This window comes from Phodopus roborovskii, unplaced genomic scaffold (genome assembly GCF_943737965.1).
Source record: "Phodopus roborovskii unplaced genomic scaffold, PHOROB, whole genome shotgun sequence".
NCBI lineage: Eukaryota > Metazoa > Chordata > Mammalia > Rodentia > Cricetidae > Phodopus > Phodopus roborovskii.
In genome coordinates, this window is record NW_026126433.1 from 38415345 (window position 1) to 38436566 (window position 21222).

The 21222-nt window shown below is 44.5% G+C and overlaps 1 protein-coding gene across 1 annotated transcript in view; it reads left to right on the plus strand.

The window, feature by feature from the left end:
* Rxrg (retinoid X receptor gamma) overlaps window positions 1–21222 on the plus strand; it is a 42655-nt gene that overhangs the window by 7742 nt on the left and 13691 nt on the right. The window contains exons 2-3 of the mRNA XM_051186198.1: window positions 7850–8097; window positions 17421–17565. Coding sequence (XP_051042155.1) covers window positions 7850–8097; window positions 17421–17565 — 393 coding nt within the window. The remainder of the gene's footprint in view (window positions 1–7849; window positions 8098–17420; window positions 17566–21222) is intronic.

Sequence of the window (21222 nt, forward strand, 5' to 3'; positions counted from 1 at the left end):
GAAAGAAAAGAAAAATAAAAAAATGTTTTTGAAAAGCCAGTAGTTGTTATGGAAATAGCAGCATAGATTCACAAAGAATGCCACGACTATAGGCATTATTTAGTGGGCACAATATGTATGGTTTGAGTGATCAGAAGTCCTGGAGCTTTGCCCTGCGTGGCCCTGAGCAGCTCTGTCTCTGAGCTCATTCCCTCTTTTATAAGTCAAGGTGGTTCTTGAAGTCTTATAAGTCTGGCTCCTAATTAAAAGCAATATAGTCTTATTAACTTATGACATAATCAATTAAGAAAGGTGATTAAATGGTCATAGGGCACTGGGGAGATAGCCCAGTGGGTAATAGCACTTTCTGAGTGAGTGGAAGGATATGAGTTGGAATCCCCAGAAGCCATTTGGACACAGAGTCTACCTGGGGATGGGAGGAAGGGCCAGGAGAGGGAGGCAGGGCTAAGAAAGGGAGGCAGAGCCAGGAGAGGAAGCCCTGGGCTAGCCACCACTACCACCACTCATTCACCAAAGAGAGTGAGCCTGCCTCACACAAGGTGAAGTTGAAGACTGATACTTGTGCCTTGGCCCTGTTCATACCTGCATTCACACACAAGCATCTGTATACATTCACAAGTAATAAATATTTTTTTAAAAAACCCACCATGGTATAAATTAGCTTGTATTTGCTAATTTACAAAAAAAAAAAAAAATAAAGAAGGTTTGTTAAGCAAATAAGCTGGTAAAAGAAGCATTGGGACTATTTAAGATACATCTGTTTTCAAGCAATTTAAGAAGCATAGTAGGAATGTCATTAGCATATTAACGGGGCGTTAATTACAAAAGAGTCTTTTAAAGCAGGTTTTATAAAATCCCCACTTAGTAACCATTAGCTTATGGTACTTGAAACACAAACTATTCACGTGTGTTACTTAGAAGTAATAAAATTGTAATTTAAAAGTAATCTGCCAACTTGTCAGGAATTTAAACTGATTTTCCTCTCAATTGATCCAAATGAGTGAGGTTTTGCTATAATTATATATAATGCCAGTAATAATGAGGCTGATTATCAATCTTTCCTGCTTTTCATCACTCCATCATCACAGATTTCAGGGTGGGAGCAGAGGGAGTTGAGAGGAATGGGGATGGGGAGGGGAAGTGGAGGAAAAAGAAAAGATGACAAAAAAAAAAAAAAAAGCACTCCCCCAACCGCTCCTTGAAGCACTGGAAGAAGCCACCACACACACACACACACACACACACACACACACAAACACACACACACACACACACACACACACACACACACACACACACACACACACACAGCCTCTTCCTGAACTGTGAGTCTAGGTAGAAACCCCCCCCCCCAGTGGCTGGGAAAGGCTGTCTGCCTCTGCAGCCCATCCTAGCCCCACAGGTCCTCACCAGAGCATCTCTTTTGGCCTCTCCCTACTTTCCTCTCAGTGGCTGAGAGGAACTGAGTGCCCCAGAAACAGAAGCAGGGTCATTTCTCCATGTTTTCCACTCTGGACAAGTTCTTGTTTCTTCTCTCTTAAAAAAAAATCCAGGAAAGGAGGAAAGGCTTTGGCTGCAGAGGAGGCTTCCCACTGGGCTTTCTTCTAGGTGGACTCCCTATCACCTGCCCACCCCGGGAGTCTCCAGGGAGTCTTGTTTCTAATACCTCATTTTTCACACCTGTTAAGACACCCAGCTTTGCTCCAGTCAAATAGGCATAAAAAAAAGAAAACAAACAAAAAACAAAACAAAACAAAAAAAACCCTTTCCATCCAGCTCAGATACTAATGCGAAAGTGCTTTGGAAAATACTGATAATGATTCAAATATAAAAAAGTATCTTAGCAAATCCTAGTGCAGGATGGCCCTCCCATGCAAGGTTGTGCTGGGCAAGGGTCTTGCAGAAGGGAACTGTAGCTGGGGTTTGGACTATGAAGGGCTGGAGTCAGGAGTTAGAAGGATCCTGGGTCAGGATCCTGAGACAGGCTAAGAACTCAATCAGGAAGAAGATGCAGGAAGGACCATCTCAGGAAAAGTGCCAGAAACTACCACTGTACAATCAGAGGGACTGGGATTAAACTCGATCTCTGTTGCTTCCTTAGTCTCAAATGCCTTGTTCCCTTATGTAAGTTATTTGATCCCGCTATCTCCCAGGTTTCACACCCCCACAAGTAGGGACAATAAGAGTACCAGCCTTATTGCACAAGAGTATCACAATGAAGCCCACCAGTTCATGCAATGAATGTTTGATAATAATCTTTTTTTTTTTTTAAGTACCAGCCTCCTAGTGCTGTTGGCATGAAGTGAGTTAATATATGTAAAATGTTGAGAACTCTGTCTGGCTCATGGCAATTCCTCAATAATATTAGCTATTATTGTTATTCAGGAGAGGAGACAACACAAAAGTGTCAATTAAAGCCCTTCATAAGGCTAGTCCCCTGCCGAACTCACTCAAAAGCCTGCCAGCACATTCAGAGCCAAGTAGGGAAAGGATGTGTAAGTTTTCCTTAAACAAAGAACAAGCCAGGCACCGAATATTCTGATTGTCAGCTTAAGCACAGTATCTTTCTACTGGAAGAAAGGAGGGAGAGTTGGGTGTGGGATTGTCCCCACCGTGGGAGAAACCAGAGTGGTACAGGGCCCCAGGATGCTCCCCCTCACCCCAATTTATTGTGAATCCAGGTCTGAGAAATTGTTCCCTTCCCCATGGGTGGGCATTAGCTATTCTCAATGGCTCGTGACAAGTCTTCTTGCCCTCCCGAAGAGGGCTGCCAGTGAGAAAACAAACTCTCCACCCTGGCACAGCAGCAAAGGGGTGGACATGCCAAGCCATTTGCTCCCTTGTCTGGCCAGTCAGAAAGACTACAGGCTTGACATTTCACTTTCATTGGTGGAGGAGCCGTTGCTAAGCAACTCCTTACCTTGGTAAGAATTCTGTACATCTCAGTACTTCCCTTTTCTCTTTCTCAACAACTGCCTGTCTCTTTCTCCTCTCCCTTCTCTCTGTTTTCTATTCCTTTCCCCCTCTCTCATTTACACACACACACACACACACACACACACACACACACACACACACACCATTTGTTGTTTAGAGATTCCACAGATTTTGCTTTTGATAACTGCCAGGAACATTTTCGTGTGTAAATGATTTTTGTTGATGTGTTGTATATCTCGTTATATAGAGTAACAAACAAATGCCTCACTAGTCAATAATTAGCCATCAAATATTATTTTGAGCAAAGTGCTGGGAACCATGATGACTGTTTACAGCAGGGGTGTCCAACCTTATGACGCTGTCGCACGGTGGTGTAGTCTACAAATGTGTTGGGTCACATTCACAGTTAGTCCAGGATGATGGACAGACAAGCATAGAGGTCACTGACCACGGTCACCAGGAATTCTGAAGAGACGTCATTGAAGAGGATCTGTGTCTTAGGCTGAATTATGAGATGATATGAGGTGACCTAAGGATAGCACTGGGGTGACAGAGGATCACTTTGAGCTATTTATGAGCCACCACTTAGAAAACCCAATACTGAAAACCCTCATGTGCCTGTATCAATGCTTACTAGTTGGAACCCTTATGTGAGCATTCACTTGGAGTGGACTATTCTACTTTTCAGTGGTGGGTACTTAACCAAGGCCTTATGCACTGCAGGCAGGTGCTACCACCGAGCCACACCCCCACAGCCCTTCCATCTTTCCCAAACTAGTCTGCTGTGACTGTCAACTCACAAGCAGTCCCTTCCTCGCCCTCCCTACAGAGTAGTGAGCCTTCCAGCTTCTGCAACTGGGCCATGGGTCTCAAGCATTCTCTCTGTTTCTCTGAGGCAGGCGTGGTTGTCTCAGTCCACACAGTTCCACAGAGGACTCAACAGGACTTGGGTTCTAAGGAGAGGAGGAAACCCAGGAGCAGGCACACGTGGAGGACACAGCAAAGAGGGCACCTGCAAGCCTCAACACTGCAGCAGCATACAGATGTTGGGCTTTCAGCGTTCAGAACTGATGAAGTAAATTCTGGTTGTTTAAGACAATGAAAGTCTACATGGCTGACAATTAGAGTCTGGAGGTCAACCTAGGGCATTTTTTTCACATCAGAGCTTATGTCCCCTCCCCTGTAGGATTGTACTTGAGACCACAGTGCTACAACACACTTCGGAAAGTGATGATGTTTTTTCTGCATCCTACATATTCTTGTCACAGTCTGGGCTCTTGATGATAGTCAGCATTTCAAACTGTACTTGCCAGACAGTTTGAAGGCCTAACAAAGTCCAGCTGGTAATAACAGGGCTCCCTTAGCCTCGGACAATTCCACACTACCATTGCCTGTCCTTTCTCTCCAATGCTTGAAGGCTGTGCTCTGGGCACCACTCACAGAACAGAGCTAGCTGGAAGGATAGTAGAGGCTACCAAACACCAGCTCCTTGCTGGGAGAAATGAGACCCACAAAAAGAAAACTACCTTTCCTTGGCCTATTATCAAGAAAGACACGACCTCCCAAGGAATTTCCAACACACACACTGATTGAAAAAAGAAAATGAACCCCATAGAATAGTCCTAGGGCATTTTCGAGGTTTCTGGGCAGTTGGCATGTTACAAATGATGTAAGTTTAAGACACAGGATCAGGGAGCCAGCAAGGTAGACAGGGTGCAGAGTCAGAGTGAACCTGAGCAAGCAACTGTTCATTCCCACTGCTATAACAAGATACTTCAGTCTGGCTAATTCATAAATAATGACTCTTTTACTTATAATTCCTGAGGCTTCAAAGTCCAAGATCAAAGCCCTGGCTTTCCACTCCGATTGTGGCGCCCTCTGAATTCTGATCCTCTCGTGAGGGAAGTAGTAGAAAAGAGACAAATGCTGTTTCTTCACATGCAGACAAGATCTGGAAGGCCTCGTAGTGTTCTGAAGCTTCTTTTGGAAGGGCATCGATCCATTTTTGAGGGCGCATCCTGAGGCGCTCCTCACCTCCTCAAACCTGGGGTTTGAATTTCAAAACGATTTTTGGAAGGACGTAAACATTCAACCCATAGAAGAGCCCGATATCTTTGCTAAAAGCCAAACATTGTTGCTAAGAACTGCTAGGTCATTGTCAGGGACAAAGTTCCAAAAACATTTGTGAAAGATACATTTGTCTCTCTGAATTAGATTTCAGTTTTGGAAATCTGGTTATAAATTATCTACCTTTCTGGGTTGACTGCCACATTAGAAGTCAGTCACATTAACATTTTTTAAAGTAAAAATTTTATTTATTTATTTATTTGCTTGCTAGTGTGAGAGAGTGCATGTGTGTATTTATCTGTTGCATACCTGTGACATGGCATATGTGGGAGACTAGAGAATGACCTACAGGAGTTAGTTCTCTCCTACTGTGTGAGTCCTGGACAAGATCCTCGGGTCATCAGATTTGGCAGCAAGTGCTATTACCCACTAAGCCATCTTGCTGGCTCAGTATACCTCTAAGACAATTGATAACTGGATATATGCACTATTTCATTCTATCTCAACAAAGAACCCTTCCCACCACTGCAGTTCATAGTCAAGTTGCCTTCGTTTTTACTAGGAGCAGTTACAATATGCTTCTATTTTCAAATTGCTTGCATGTTACCATCTCAGTTTATCTCTGAAATAACTTATACATTCTCTAGTATCTATTTCTATGTTTCTGTGCAGGCCAGTCCTTCCTTCCTTTCTTCCTTTCTTCATTCTTCCCTCCCTTCTTTCTCTCTTTCCCCTCCTTCTTCCCTCCCTCCCTTCCTTGTTTTTTGAGACAGTATTTTTTTGTGTAGCTCTGGCTGTCCTGGAACTTGCTTTGTACACACCAGGCTAGCCTGGAGCTCAGAGAGCTGATTGCTTGAGCCTCTCAAGGGCTAGGATTAAAGGTTTGCACTACCACATCTGGTTTTCTTTTCTTTTCTTTTCTTTTTTTTTTTTTTTTTTTCCTTTTGGGGAGGAGTTCATGTTTCTTAAAAATCACTTGATGCTGATTTTTACAGTTTTTATAGAAAGAATATACTTTATATTGTCATATTGTTCCTTGACTCCTTTCTATGACAATGAATCTAGGAGGAAGCAGCTTGAGGGAGAAGGATTTATTTTGGCTCACGGTTCAGGGGATACAGTCCATTATGGCAGAGGAGATGTTGCAGCAGGACTAGCCTCTGTCTGTGGTGTGGGGCTGTTTGCTGATATCTGAGCAGATTAAGAAGCCAGTACTCATCTGCCATTGTCCCTTGCCCTCTTTTATTCATTTCAGAGCCCCCTTCCATGAGGTTACAATGCCTACATTCAGGGTGGGTTTTCCCTCCTCAGTTAAACCTATTTGGAAACAGACTTTCCCAGGAGTATCTACTAGGTGATTCTAAATCCAGTCAGGTCAACAATGAAGATTAGCTATTACACTTGGTATTCCTCTAAAATCAATTTATTGCTTAAAAAAAATGTTTGACTAGTTCCCTTCAGAATGGCAGTTCAGACAAAAGTGGGACGTTGGGGCCAGGTGGGATGAGAGATGGTTTTCTGCATGAAACAATGATTCCTGTTTGAGTTTGTGGCGTGTGTGTGTGTGTGTGTGTGTGTAGATGCATCAGCACTCCTGCCACAGTGATGTATGGGGTGGGGGGGACCCAGAGGACAGTTTGTGGGAGCTGGTTCTCCCTTTCCACTGTGTGGGTTCCAGGATTTGAATTCTAGATCTAGCAGTTGGTGCCTTTACCCACTCAGCCATCTTACCAGCCCTAGAGTAACTCCTTTCCTTAGGTAGACCTTAACTAACAAAGCAGAAGGACCAAGTCCAGGCAGACATTTAAGATCAATTCCACAATTACTTTCTGACACTCCCTGTTCAGCCCCAGAACTTTAAGGGAGAAGGTTGTCTGTGCCTTCTAATGTTAGCACTTATTGCTCAGATAGAGTATGGTCACAGAAGGTGTTTGAAATTGGTGTTTGGAATTGGGCAGCGTCTCCTGCAGGCCATACTCACTAACCACTCAGTTTTCTTTTTCTCTCCCTGTGTACAACAATGTGCTCTGGCTGAACTAAGGGCAGCAATTTTGCATACCTCTTGCCATCTGGTCTTTCATGCCAGCTGCTCAGGGACCCAGGGCCACAGTTGCAAGGGTGCGGTCAGAGCTGCCCTTGTTATGCTTTCTAGACTATTTTGCAGAGACTGGGATTTATAATCCCACTGGAGAAAATGTTCCATGGTGAACTCTCAAGATGATGTGGGAACACCCACTCATCTCTTCCGTCTTTCGTTAGTTACTGGGAACATGGGTCCAACTGAGTTGAGCCAAGCAGTTTATACTAATTACCCGCTTAATGCTCCCATGCTCTCAGAGCCTCTTCCCCGGGCACTAGTGCTGTAGTGCCTGCCCCTGGAGGGAGGTGGAAGTGCCGTCTACACGTCAGTGTACAGTTACCTTCCTGTGCTTCCCAGGATCTGGTACCCACTTCAGCCGTTTGCACATGGGTGAGTGGACGTTAGTCTTACCCCTGTTCTCATAGCTGTATGAAGTTGAGGTAGGGAATATTCGGGAAGCTTGGGCACCTATTCACTTGTCCTTCCTGACTGACTGGCCCAGGACACAGTCACAGGAGACTTGTGAGCCATACAATGGATGCAGAGAGAAACTTGGAGAACTAAGGCATCAGTGAACCATCTTCTAGGCCAAGCCCTCTCCTATCCCTGCACTTGGCTTATCTGAGCAACTAGCATTTGTAAGAGTGGCCAAAAGGAGGGGAAGGGCCCGGGAAACAAAATCAGGGGTGGGCTAGGTCTCTGTATCCGCGGGAGCCCTATCTCTGCTTTCCTAAACTCTCATGACCTATGCTTTTTCTTTTATAGGCCCCCCTGCCCACACTGGCTCAACATCCATGAGCCCATCAGCAGTCTTGCCCACAGGGAAGCCAATGGACAGCCACCCCAGCTACACGGACACCCCAGTGAGTGCCCCACGGACACTGGGTGCTGTGGGAACACCCCTCAATGCTCTCGGTTCCCCCTACCGAGTCATCACTTCTGCCATGGGTCCACCCTCAGGAGCATTGGCAGCCCCTCCAGGCATCAACTTGGTGGCCCCACCCAGCTCTCAGGTAGGTGTTATTTCTCTCCAAAGTTAGTTTAGCCATCTTCAAGGTCTGAGATTGCTCCTAGGGTGGACTACAGACCAGACCAAGAGCTCCAGCTGGAGCCATAGGCAGGGGCTCGCTGTGGGCTTTTCTGAAGCGATTGGATTACCTCCATAGAGACGGCTCTCCTTTAGGACCTTACCGTCTCTGTCTTCAGTCTGAGAAGTCCTGGGGATTTGACAACAACTTGTGGTCCAAGAGACTGTGGACATAAGGGCACTTCTCTGGTGATGTGATTTCAACATCTTTTTGTGGTGTTTCATTTTTCTTATTTAATAATGAGTATCTGGGCAGTGGTGCAGTGGAGCTCATATCAGATATCCTGCATAATATATATATATATATATATATATATATATATATGCATTATGATTCATGACAGTAGCAATGAAAAGAAGTCTATGGTTGGGGTGGGGCACTGTATTAAAGGATCATGGCATTAGGAAGGTTGCAAACCACTGCTCTAGGTGGTTGGGAAGATGGCTCACCAGTATAATACCTGCCATACAAGCATGAGGAACTAAGTTCAGATCCCTAACCCCCACCAAAAGTAAGGCATGGCATCCATCTGTAACCCTAGTGCTGAGAAAGTAGTGAGAAGGGGATCTATGAAGGCTTCCTGGTCACGCATGTCAGCCTCTGACCTCAGTACATATGTATATACATACATGCATACTTGTGTACACACACAGCAGTGAGTATCAAGACAACGAGATATCATGTGCTTTTGTTAAAGGGAATACGGAAACGACCAGGGCAGGTCTTTGCTAAGTGTTTTTAACTGAGAGGGGAAATGGGCAGGCCCAGCTCATAGACAAATCCAGAATTAGGTATACATATATCCACATAGTGTCTGAGACTAAGGAGAGTCAAGAAGAAAGCATGATCTGAATTCCGAGTGTTTCTTGACACAGTGGAGAAAAGGTGTATACACAACAGACCTGTATCACCGCTCGGTGGAGCCACGGGATGGCCAGATGGCTTTGCCTTTCTTACAGGATTAGTAGTTTCCTCCTCCTGGAGTGGTTGACCACTGCTGTAATAATGCTATATAAAAGTATAATCCCCAGGGTGGAGTGCTGAGTGATTAAGAGCACTTAATGCTTGGGTTGGTTCCCAGTGCCCTTGTGGTGGCTCACAGTTGCCTGTAACTCCCGTTTCAGGGGATTCAATGCCCTCTTATGGCCTCTGAAGACACTTCAAAGATGGAAGTACAAATATACACATAGGTAAAACACACATACACATAAAATAAAACAATAAAATTCTTTAAAGAAAAAAAATCCTTATGTCTTTAAAGCTTACAAAAACAAGTATTTACCTTCCACTCAAAGATGTCCGTTCTTAAGGGCCAGAGTGTAGATGTGTGCATGTGTGCTCATTCCTGTGGGCGGGCAAGTGTAGAGGCCGGAAGTCAGCTTTGTGTGTCTTCCCCAATCATCTCTCAATCTTCCCTTTTGAGACAGGGTCTTCCACTGAACCTGTAATGCAATCCCTTAGCTAGACTTGCTGGCCAATCAGTTCCTAGGATCAGTCCACTTCCATCCCTAGCAAAGGGGATCTGGATGCACAACACCACAGCTGGCATTCATATGAGTCTTGGGGATCCAAACCCATGCTTATACAGCAGGTCCTTATCCACTGAGACATCTCTCTAGTCCTGGGCTGTATGTATATAATAGTTTCCTGCCTTTGGTCTTGAGCTGAAGTATTAGCTCTTTCTGGGCCTTCCCCTTACTGCTGTTCAGACTGTAGTGTCCTGAATTTATCTGCTGACTTACTACACAGATCCTGGTACTGGTCAGTCTTCAAAACCATGTGAAAGAGTGTCTTATATCCCTCTACTCTGGCACCCAAGAAATCTTGTACAGGAGGTGCTTTCTATATCATGCGGAGAAGTCATAGCATGTTGTGTGAACCACACATGCAAAAGCACAACTCCAGGGAAGTGGAGGGACCTATGTATTGCCCAATCATGGGTGCTAGGGCCTCAGAGGCCTTGGATGGCAGTCGGAATGGGGCATATGTGTGCCATTTCCTGCCTTTCAGAATGAGTGTGCTTTGTTTATTAAGTTTCTTTTCCACAAACACATTCAAGGAAGGAGAGTCAAAGCCTGGTAGTTAGAAAGATACCTTGCAGTATAAGGGTAAAAGTTGGGTTTTGCAAAGGGCATTGCCATTCATTTAAATAAATGGGTCATAGTGGCTCATATATGTAATCCTAATGTTTGGCAGTCATATCTGTAATCCTAATGTTTGGCAGTCTGAAGCAGAAAGTTCCCTACAAGTTCAAGGCCACCTGGGAAGATATATATATATATATATAATGAGTTCAAGGCCATCCTGAGCTACAGAATGAAAACCTGTCTTAAAAACGCAGGAACTTAAGGCTGAAAGATAGCACAGTTGGTAAAGTGCCTACTGCACAAGAATGAGGACCTGGCTTTGATTCCCAGAACCCAGTACAAACCTGTGTGTGGTGGTTGTGCTTGTAATCCCAACGTTGCAAAAGTAAAGATGGGAATCCCTGGGTCTCAGTGGCCAGCCAGGCTAGACACACCAGTGAATTCCAGGCCCCAGTGAGATAACCTGTCTCAAAACACATGGTAGATAGCTACTGAGGAACACTCACTGGGGCTGACTTCTGTTTTACACACACACACACACACACACACACACACACACACACATACACACCTGTAGTAAGTCCATGAATAAATGCATACATAAGTGAAAACTGTGAAGACTTACAGTGCGTGAGTGCTATCTGACTCCACCTTTGTTTGGGAGTATTAAGTGCTATAAATGTGGCTGACCATTCAAAACAGACAAAAACCTAAGGAATAAACAAGATAGTTTAGAATAACAACCATCGTATCTGTGAAGGCATATAAACCAGGGTAAGTGGGGAGAGTGGCAGGGCCCGTGGGTAGGAAGTAAGCAAACACTGTCTCTCCGAGGCTGCTTTTAGTAATCTCAATGGAGACTTCTGACTAAGCCAAACCTGTCCAATAAACTCATCTTCAGAGTCGTGTGTCAGGGCCGCTATTCCTGGATCATATGCCTGTACAGAGGGATCGGGGTTGAAAGGTCAGCTGAGAGCTGTGCGCCTGGCCAACTGGGCTGTGTGCAGAGGCTCGGCCAAGTTTGGCTTTGGTAACTATATTAAGCTTGCCAAGTGCTGGTGAAGCGGCCTCAGACAGCGAGCAGTGCTCTGGGCTTGGGATCCGGAACCACACTCAGCAGAACTTTGCCCAGTTAACCAGGTGACACACGGCAAAAGGTCTTGATGTTAGCCACGGAGACTTAGACTCTGAGGCCTTGGGTAGGGATTGTTCCCGCATCCTGTCTTCTCTGCTCAGCACTGGGTCTGTGGGAGCTCACCACTGAAGCATGCTCTTTCCGTGACCTGTAAGTACAATTCAGAAGTATTGCGGGGAGGAAGGGCTCAGTGTGGGAAAGCAGAAGGGGTCTCCCACTCTGCCCTGTTATTCTCTTTGAACTCCTCTGAGTGCACCCTGAGTTTTTGATCTTGAGGACCAAGGAGAACTGAACTGGCACGGATTGGAAAGGACCGTGTGACCTTTCACAAACCACTTTAGCTCATTTCTGTTTGAGTTTCATTTTCTCTACTGTGGGGCACAAATGCTTGCCCTGATTTTCCCAAAGGGATTTTAATGAATGTCAAAGGCGATATGGATCTGAAAAATGCTTCTCGAGTTCTGTAATGCCCTGTGGCAGCCAGAGGATATTATTATTACCGTTACTATTATTATTCCTACATGGTATATACTGTACAAACTGATCCTTAATTCAGGTACACTGTGTTGGTGAAAGGCTCTGGAGAAGTTTGTTTCAACCAGTATTCACAGAACCAGGCCAATTCCAGGTACTAAAGGTTGTTTATATATACATACACACATAAACATACACACATGACTGAATCACATACACATATGGTGTATATGTTTTATATATACACACACATATATATATGAATTATTCACACGTGAATTATATATACACACATGCACACACTTGAATCACATACACATATACTTTACATATGAATTACATACATGTATATCTATATGATTCAGTCCATTTGGAGAGCATCTTAGTAGAGTGAGCAATTTTCAGATACCAAATCTATATTCAAGGGGGCACCTGAACATTTTTCATGTAGTCATTTAGGCTACACATTTCATTGTGTGTGTATTCACGTGTGTGCTCGTGTGTGCCAAGTGCTGTATATTTTCTAGTACAACTCTGTTGGACAGACTCTGAAAAAGTGCTATATAATATATATATTTGGTGTCTCCCTTCTATTTCTCCCCTACTGACCCCTGCTGCCTGACCTGGATGCTATCCCTACTGGTTCTTTTGTTTTGTTTTGTTTTTTGGCTTGGTAATTTATTGACAATTGAGTTCTTATCCTCTCAAATGTTTGCTTTTTATAGAAAATATTTTCATAAAACTGCAAATATTATAGTTGGAATAGACTAGAAGATTATCTAATCTGATGATAAAGAGAAATTGAACTATAAAATCTTCAAGCAAAATTGTATTTGGAAGTCTAATATTCATGTCAATTAGAAAAAGACTTGGTGCTCACCTGTAATACCAATGCTTGGGAGGCAGAGGTAGGAGGATTGTTTCAGAGCCAGCCCGGGATACAGAGTGAGACTCTGTCTCAAGAAACAAATAAGATTTGATTGAAGCATGTTCAGAAGATAAGTAGCCTCAATTATTTCATATCTGGGACACACACCCATCATTTAAAGAGCACTTATGTAGACTAAAGATGAGGAAAACAAATTGTGCTGAGTGATAGGACCTTGTCAAGATCTATGGTGAGGAAGGATCCAGGTGGTGGGCCATGTCCATTACAAGATGAGAGATGGGGTCTGCACCCTGGAGTAGGAACAGAACCCAGCATCTGGCTGGAATAATTGAGGCTGAAGGCAGCTCGGAAATGGAACGGATGCTCTGACATGGTTCCAGAGGTATTCAGGAAGTGTCGACCACTGGCCAAATCTGTACAGAACAGATGAGCCAGTTGTGCTCCTGTCCCATCTTGAGGATGCAGCCAGCCTGCGTGCAGTGGCAGGTCAGACTGCCTGCTGAATTTCAGCTCTAAAGTGCCTGTTTCAGCAGAGCTGCCTCTAATGGAATGAGACAGCCAAGGTTCAGGGACTTTGGGGCCAGGCAGCTAATAGGTCTGTATTGACAACAGCTGCCTTCCATTCCCTGCACCATTGTCTCAGCCACACAAATGCCAAGCCAATCAGAGGGGTGGATGGAGGGGAGAGCATCAGCTCATTTGTCCTGACCACTTTGTCCCACCACCGCTGGAGTCCATGAAGAAGGGAAGTGGGAGGAGGGCTGCTGACTCAGATGGGGAGAAAATGTATAAAACTGCTCTGCTCCTCCGTGGGTTCCCGGACATGGAGGTAGGGCATGGGCAGGTGAGAATCTGTGTCTCCTACCAGCCCCAGCCAAGTATACGGTGGAGGAAGAATTATGAGCTGGGATCCAGGAGCCCGGGCACCTAGCTCCAGGTAATTAGACCTAGTGAGGTTCTCAAGTATGTCTTTTCCCTTCTTCCTCAGTCTGCTGAGTGTGAAAGCCATAATTTCTCTGCTCAAAATTTCTAGTGGCCCCTAAGTGTCATCTCCCTTGCCAGGCCTTTGAGTCTCCAAGACCTGGCCACTGCCCATCTCTCAGTCTCATCTACAGTGCACATCTACCCCGTGGACACAGTTGCTCCCCAGGTTCTTGGGTTTCCCTTCAGGCCTTCACTCAAAGCCTTTGCCCATCATCGTTCTACCCACCCACTACCAATTGGGGACAGGTTTTATGCCAAGTGCTGCCACCTTCAGAAAGTCTTCCCCAATCTCACAGGGTGTAATTTTTCCTTCCTAAACTATCCTACCCAATTTTACCCAGCAATTCCTGGAGGCAGTGCCTACATCGTCTTGCTTGTAGAACAGCCACAGTGTTTCTGAATGAACAAAAGAAAAGTCCATGACAAGGCTACTGTATTCATATAAGAACAGGGGACTATGGAGATGGCTCAGTGAGCAAGAGCACAGGATGCACAAGCATGAGGACCTGAGTTCAAATCCCCAGGACCCACCTAAAAACTAGGTATGGTTACCAGTGCATACAACTCCAGCCTCGTGTGGAATGGAGAAAGGGAGATTGTTGGGGCTTACTTGCCACCAGCCAAGCTCCAGGCTGAGCAAGAGACGCCCCCCATCTCAAGACATTAAAGGTGAATAATAGAGCAGGATACTCAATATCTTTCTCTGGACTATGAACATGCACAGGCATACATACCTGAATAGTTCACACATGTCTACTCCTTCCTCCCTACACAGAGTAAAACCAGGAAGAGCTCTTTGGGTTGTTATGAGGACTTTCAGTAGTAATTAGCATTGACCTAGCTTCCCAGAGATGGTCACGTGCATTACTTACTCTTCTGGTCACTGTAGGATGCAGCAAAGAGCTAGGGGATGAGGTGGGAGGCAGAGGGATAGTGGTATCTTCTTGAGGTGATAATCCTCACTCCTAGGATCTTTCTCGTCCACCTAAGGATTTAAGGACAGAGCTGTGATCAGCTATACAACTCAGTCTCTGGGCTCATCTGATGAAATGGCTTCCAGTTTACTTAACCAAGTGTTAACTGGTATGCTCTTGGGGCATTTGGAAAAAGCTGTTGTCTAGACCCAGTGATACCTTTTGAAATTTGTATTTACTTATTTTTAATGATTCGTTTTTATTTTATGTACATTGGTGTTTTGCCTGCATGTGCGTCTGTGTGAGGGTGCCAAATCTCTGGAAGAGCATCAGTGCTCTTAATCTCTGAGCCATCTCTCCAGCCCCCTATCTTTTTTTTTTTTTTTTTTTTTTTTTTTTTTTTTTGAGGCAGGGTTTCTCTGTACAGCCCTGACTGTCCCAGAACTTTTTCTATACACAAGGCTAACCTCAAACTCACAGAGATCCCCCTGCCTCTGCCTCTCAAGTGCTGGGATTAGAGCATGCGCCACCATTGCCCAGTGCCAGTGATTTATTTTTTTACCTGTTAAGGTGTGTCAGTGTCATCAGTGATGTGATAGTCCCCACTGCAAGATCAGTCCTCAGACCCACCACATGAGAACCTCCAGGCGCCACCCATGGTATCATGTTCTCTCCACGTTCCTAGGTGCAGAACTTGTCTATGCTATACAGACAGGAGCAGGATGAGGTACTGGGCGTGGCCTCTAGATAGCTTGGCTTAACCTTGAATAAAAAGAGGAAAGGAATTCTTCTATCATACATTTTCATCCATTATACAAATTAAAATATTCACAGCCTTTAACCCAGAGCCTCTCTCTGACTCCTATGCTCAATAAATATTTGCTTAGTGAATTGAAAGCCTAGTTTTTGTTTTTTGCTTTTTTTTTTTTTTTTTTTTTTTTTTTTGTTTTGTTTTTACAGTGTTCTGTCTGCATGTATCCTTGCAGGATAGAAGAGGATACAAGATGTCATTACAGATGGCTGTGAGCCACCATCTGGTTGCTGGGAATTGAACTCAGGACCTCTGAAAGAACAGCTTGTATTCTTAACCACTGAGCCATCCCTCTCTCCAGCCCTAGGCTAGTGGTTTTAAAAGGAACCTAATTTGATGCTATTGTAGGTTATGTTTTACTGGTCTTTCTTCCTATACCAAAGTCCCAGGACAGAGAGAAATCCTAGTTCTGGTTCAGTTTGGAGTTATAGCTACATGGTTAGGCAACATAATTAAAATTTCATGAAGATCATAGGAAGTCCGTGGACCCTGTGTTAGCCCTCAGATATTTTTCTGATGTTTCCAGCTGATACAGTTTACAGACTCGCACCACCTCCCTTTCTTTCAAGTTGCTTGTGTGTGTTGTGTGTGTGTGCACGTGTGTGCATGTGTGTATGCATGTGTGTGTGTGTGTGTGTGTGTGTGTGTGTGTTTGAAGATGCATACCTGTGTGAGCTTGCCTATGGAGACCAGGGGACAACTTCAGTTGTTCTTCAGGTGTCATCCACTTCTGTCTGTCTTTGCTTTCTTCTTTCCTTTTCCCCTCCTGCTCCCCCCTCTTCCCACTCCTCCTCAGCCTCCTCCCCACTTCTTTTGAGGCTGGTCTTTCATTGGCCTGGAAGCTGCTGCTTTGCCTAAACTGGCCATCCAGAGAGTCCCAGGGATCTACTTGTCTCCACTCCCCAAGCACTGCGATTCTGAGCACATGCCACCACGTTTTGACTTAAAGAATATCTATAGCTTTTACTCAGGTGCTCACACCTGCACACCTATAGTTCACTTCCTGAGCCTTCTCTCTGGCCCCTCTTATGCAGGTTCTTAATTGTGCATATTCTGACTCCTCAAGGAGACCAAATATTTTTGAGGGCCAAGAGACAGACCTTGTAGGTTTTATGCCTCCCTCTGCCTGGCTGAGAACTCTGCTGTGTACCCACAGGCTGTTTCTGATTTGATGACTGCCTCAGATTTATTCAGCTTCTTTTCTCTGATGACTACAAACACTGAGCTTCAGCTTCTTGGACACTTTAAGGGCATCAGGATAAGTGGGGAGGAGATGTTCACTTTTGACAAGGGATGGGGACCAGGAAAGTCAAACAGACCTACTCAGACATCCATATGGACCGGCTCCATGCTATGGGGGCAGGGGGAGGGGCTTACCAGGGGTACTGCAGGGCCAAAACATTGGGGCTAGCATTTTCAGTGAGCTCATAAAGATGAGCCACGGACCTGCCCTTCTCACGAGTCCCCAAATATGCACTTTCATTTGCCTTTGTGTCTTCAAAGTCCTGGGGAATGTCCAGTGATTGACTAATGAATTGTTTTTCATTTTGGAGTGGGGGGAGATGGCTTGGCTTTTAGCATCTGTGTGTCTTGCCCAAGGGCCATAGCTCCTTACAGTGTACTGCTGAATCTGCAGTCAGTAGTTGATGAAGAAATTAAAGTCACACAGCTGACATTGTCCTATGTGTGCTGTACTGTTTAGCTCAAGTAAAAACGCCTGAGTAAAAGGAAGAAACACAAACAGCTTAATAGAGGTGTGTTGTGGTGCTCTGGCTATGTTTCAGCTTCTAGAAATGATTTCTTTCATCTTGTGCACTTGACCCATGGCTTTACATTCCTGTCACAGATGAGCAGTTGGGAAACTCTATACTTGGAAGTTACTTCTTGAAATGGAACTAAGTGCATTGGGCTTATCCTGCCTATGTCTTATTCTTTGTCATTGCATCTCTTGCAGCTAAATGTGGTCAACAGTGTCAGCAGCTCTGAGGACATCAAGCCCTTACCGGGTCTGCCTGGAATTGGAAACATGAACTACCCATCCACTAGCCCTGGGTCTCTGGTGAAACACATCTGTGCCATCTGTGGGGACAGATCCTCAGGTATGAGTCCCCCGAGAGAGTTCCAGGGAAGGGTTCCCTCCATGTATGTACTGTACCCAGTGAAATGAAATGGTCCAGCTGGGGGCCCAGCCTATAGATTTCATTCATGGAGCACAAAGCCTGCAGTCTTGGTGATTCTAAAATACAGTCTCCATCTTGAAGAGTTAGCTTCAGGGGAAATGTTTCAGAGGCTCCTCTCCAGAGTAACACAATTGCTTACATGTCTGGGATTGAGACATTTAAGTGACAACCAAATATCCCATGCTAGAGTTTCTTTAATTTTTAAAAATTATTTCTTATAATCATCAAATGTCCCAAATACCTGATTATAAAACCAATAAAAAAAATTGGAACCATAAAAGTACAAACAGAAAAAAAAATTCCATAACATCTCCACGAAAGAGAAACTCCTTAGTATTTGAGCATATTTCATTTTACCCTTTCACAGCATGCTAGATTTTCTTTTTGTAGTATTCCTTTATGGGCATGGATATGTTTCCATAGGCTTGTCCTCTTCCATTGTACCAAATTTGCTTCTATCCCTTCCTCTCCATTCTTTCCGCTCTGACTTCTTCCTCCATTAGTTTTTAACACATTTGAGTCTGAGAATGAGAATTACAAGTGTGCAGGAAGCCTGCTTGTAATACCAACACACTCAGTGGTGAGGCAGGGGGATCATGAGTTTTAAGTGAGCCTGGATGACACAGTGAGACCCTCTGTCCCAACTAATTAAAATAACTAGAAGGCAGAACATGTCCTACCTATGGCAGACCATGACTGCTAACTCCCCATCTTCTCATTGAAGCTGCTCCCGCAAGCTCTAGCATCAGAAGGCACAGGTGCCTCAGACTTCTACAGCTTCATGGCCACCATTTGCCTTCCCACTCATTTTCCATTTTGTTTTTTGTTTTGTTTTTGTTTTCCAGTAATTTTTTAATTATTTATTTTTTATTTTACATGTTGATCCCAGTTCCCTCTCCATCCCTCCCTTCCTCCCTTTTACCCTCTCTGCCCCCTCACATGCACCATGACCACCCTCCCCTCCCATCCCCCCACCCAAATTCCACATGTAGGGCAATTCTATCCAGGTGGGGTCATGTAAATCTGTCAAGATATTTGAAGTAGGGGCTAGGACTTCTCTCCTGTCTCTAGGCTAAGGCAGTATCCCTTCATGGGGGATGTAACCCCTAGGTCCTTTTGTGCACCAAGAATACATCCTGGTTCCACTGTCTGAGGACCCTTAGACTGCTCAGTCCTTCTGGCTGAGACCCATATTCAGGAGTGCCTGAGTCAGTCCCATGCTGGATTCCCAGCTATCAGTCTGGGGACCCATTAGCTTCTCCTTGTTCAGGTCAGCTGTCTCTATGTGTTTCTGCAACCTGGTCTTGTCCTCTCCCTCTGTATCTGGATTCTAGTTTGACTCAGTTGATCATTTGTCCAGTTTTTCTATTTCCAGCATTCCTTCGGTTTGTGTTGTCTTTATTTCCTCTATTTCAGTTTTCAAGTCTTGAACTGTTTCCTTCACCTGCTTAATTGTTTTTTCTTAGCTTTCTGTACTTTCTTTACTTTCCTTAAGAAATTTGTTCATTTCTTCAACTTTTTTGTTTGTTTTTCCTTCCATTTCTTTAAGGGATTTTCTCACATCTTCTTTGAGGGCCTCTATTATTTTTATGATGATAATTTTTGAGTTGTTCCCTTTTGCTTCATCTGCTTTGTTTTGTTCCGGTTTAGTTGGTGTAGATTCCCTAGATTCTGGTGGTGTCTTGCTTGTCTTTCTGTTGTTAGGTGTTTTCTTGTATTGCCATCTTCCCATAGCTTCTTCCAGTAGGTGTTGGGGTCTCTCCCTCTCTCTATGTTACTTCCCTGGTGGACTTAGGTGGGTCAGAGTTTCGATGACAGTAGCTCTGGGTGGTCCAAGCTCTCTAGGAGGTCTCTCCACAAGCAGGGGCCTGGTGATGGGGATCAGCGATCAGGCTCCAGCAGAAGACTGGTGATGGGGGTCAAAGATCCCAAAGGCTGGGACTCAGGATGTTCCTTGTGCCTATAGGCAGATCTAGCCTGGGCCTGGCACTCTCTAGCTGAGGCCTCTTTAGCAGAGGCCCTGAGATGGTGGTCAAGGATCCTGCTGGCAGGAACTCAGAGTGGTCCTGCAGAGATAGGCAGATCTCTGGGAGGGGCCTGGGACTCCAGTAGAGGACCAGCGGTGGGAGTCATAGACCAGGCAGGTGGAAATCACGGGTGGTCCAATGTGGATAGGCAGGTCTCGTGTGTTCAGAGCCGCTCCCAGATGTTCCCCGAACCTTACAACTCATTTTCAAGTCATGAAGACCTGGCTGTTGCCATGACAAAATGTCAGTCACAGCTTGACAAAGCGTTTTTCTTTGTTTTGGTTGTTTTAATTGACAGTAGTAAGTCCCTTCATGTGTAGCAAAGCCATGGGATGATTGTCATACTATGCTCAAATTAGTGTCCTGTTTTTCAAACTGAAAGTATTAAGGTATCTGGGGCCAAGACAAAGGCCCATATTTATCATTGCTGTGAATTCAGAAAGTATAGCCAGTTAATTTGGCATAACTTATCGTCAGGCAGGCTATCCTTAGCCACCACATCATAGGGTGATCTCCACAGACAGGTAAGCTCTGGGGTGCATGAAGTTACATTTTTGAGTTCTCAGGGATGTCACGTATCCACAGAAATAAGACAGAATTAGGTCTGTGGCTATATGCAACCACCTTTTGTACTCTATTTTAAACAATCTGCTTTGTTACATTTTCAAGTTCTCTGACTCCAGCTACATGAGCGTAGCTGCTTAGTGTACAGCATAGAGACTTCCCTCATAGTGGTGGTTGTCCACCTTCCTAGTGCTGTAACCTTTAATACAGTTCCTCATGTTGTGGCGACCCCCCTCAACCATACAGTTATTTCATTGCTACTCCATGATTATAGTTTTGCCGCTGTTATGAATGACAGTGTTGATATCTGATGTGCAGGACATCTAATATCCCCTGTGAAGGAGTTGTTTGACCCTTCCAAGGGTTGTGACCCACAGGTTGAGAACTACTGCCTTAGAGCAAGCGCTGTTTGACTCATGGTAGCTAGTGCAGACAGGTGTGGCAGGCAGCTCTCGACACAAATTATCCATTCTTGCCAGGGATAACTATAGACCCAGAGACAGTGAAGCATATAACCAATTATTCTAGATGAAGCAAAATTACTGTCCATCAGAAATGTATGCCCTGTTCAAGATTGAGCGTAATGTTATGCTGTATAGATTGTATAGCCGTTTTTTTTTTTTTTTTTTTTTTTCAGGCAGTAGCGCAGGAGTGTTCATAGTTTACAGTACAAGATGATAAGTTTAATGGGTTTCCTGAGTGAGACCTTGGGCTTATTTTGAGAAATGTCAGTTAGACCAAGGTTCTTCTCCTGCCGGGTAATACATGAAAACAAAACATCTTTTTATTTGTTTTGTACATTAAAATATTGAGCTGAGGTGGGGCATTTGCTTATCAAAATCCAAGAGTTGCTTTGATAAAATAAATGTCAATAAAATCTGAGGTCAGGAATTTTTAAACGATGCTGTCTGGAGTTGAAGATACAGAGGGAAGACACAAAAAGGGTTATTTATGCTTACTTTGCATTCTGTGGTGCAGCTCACAC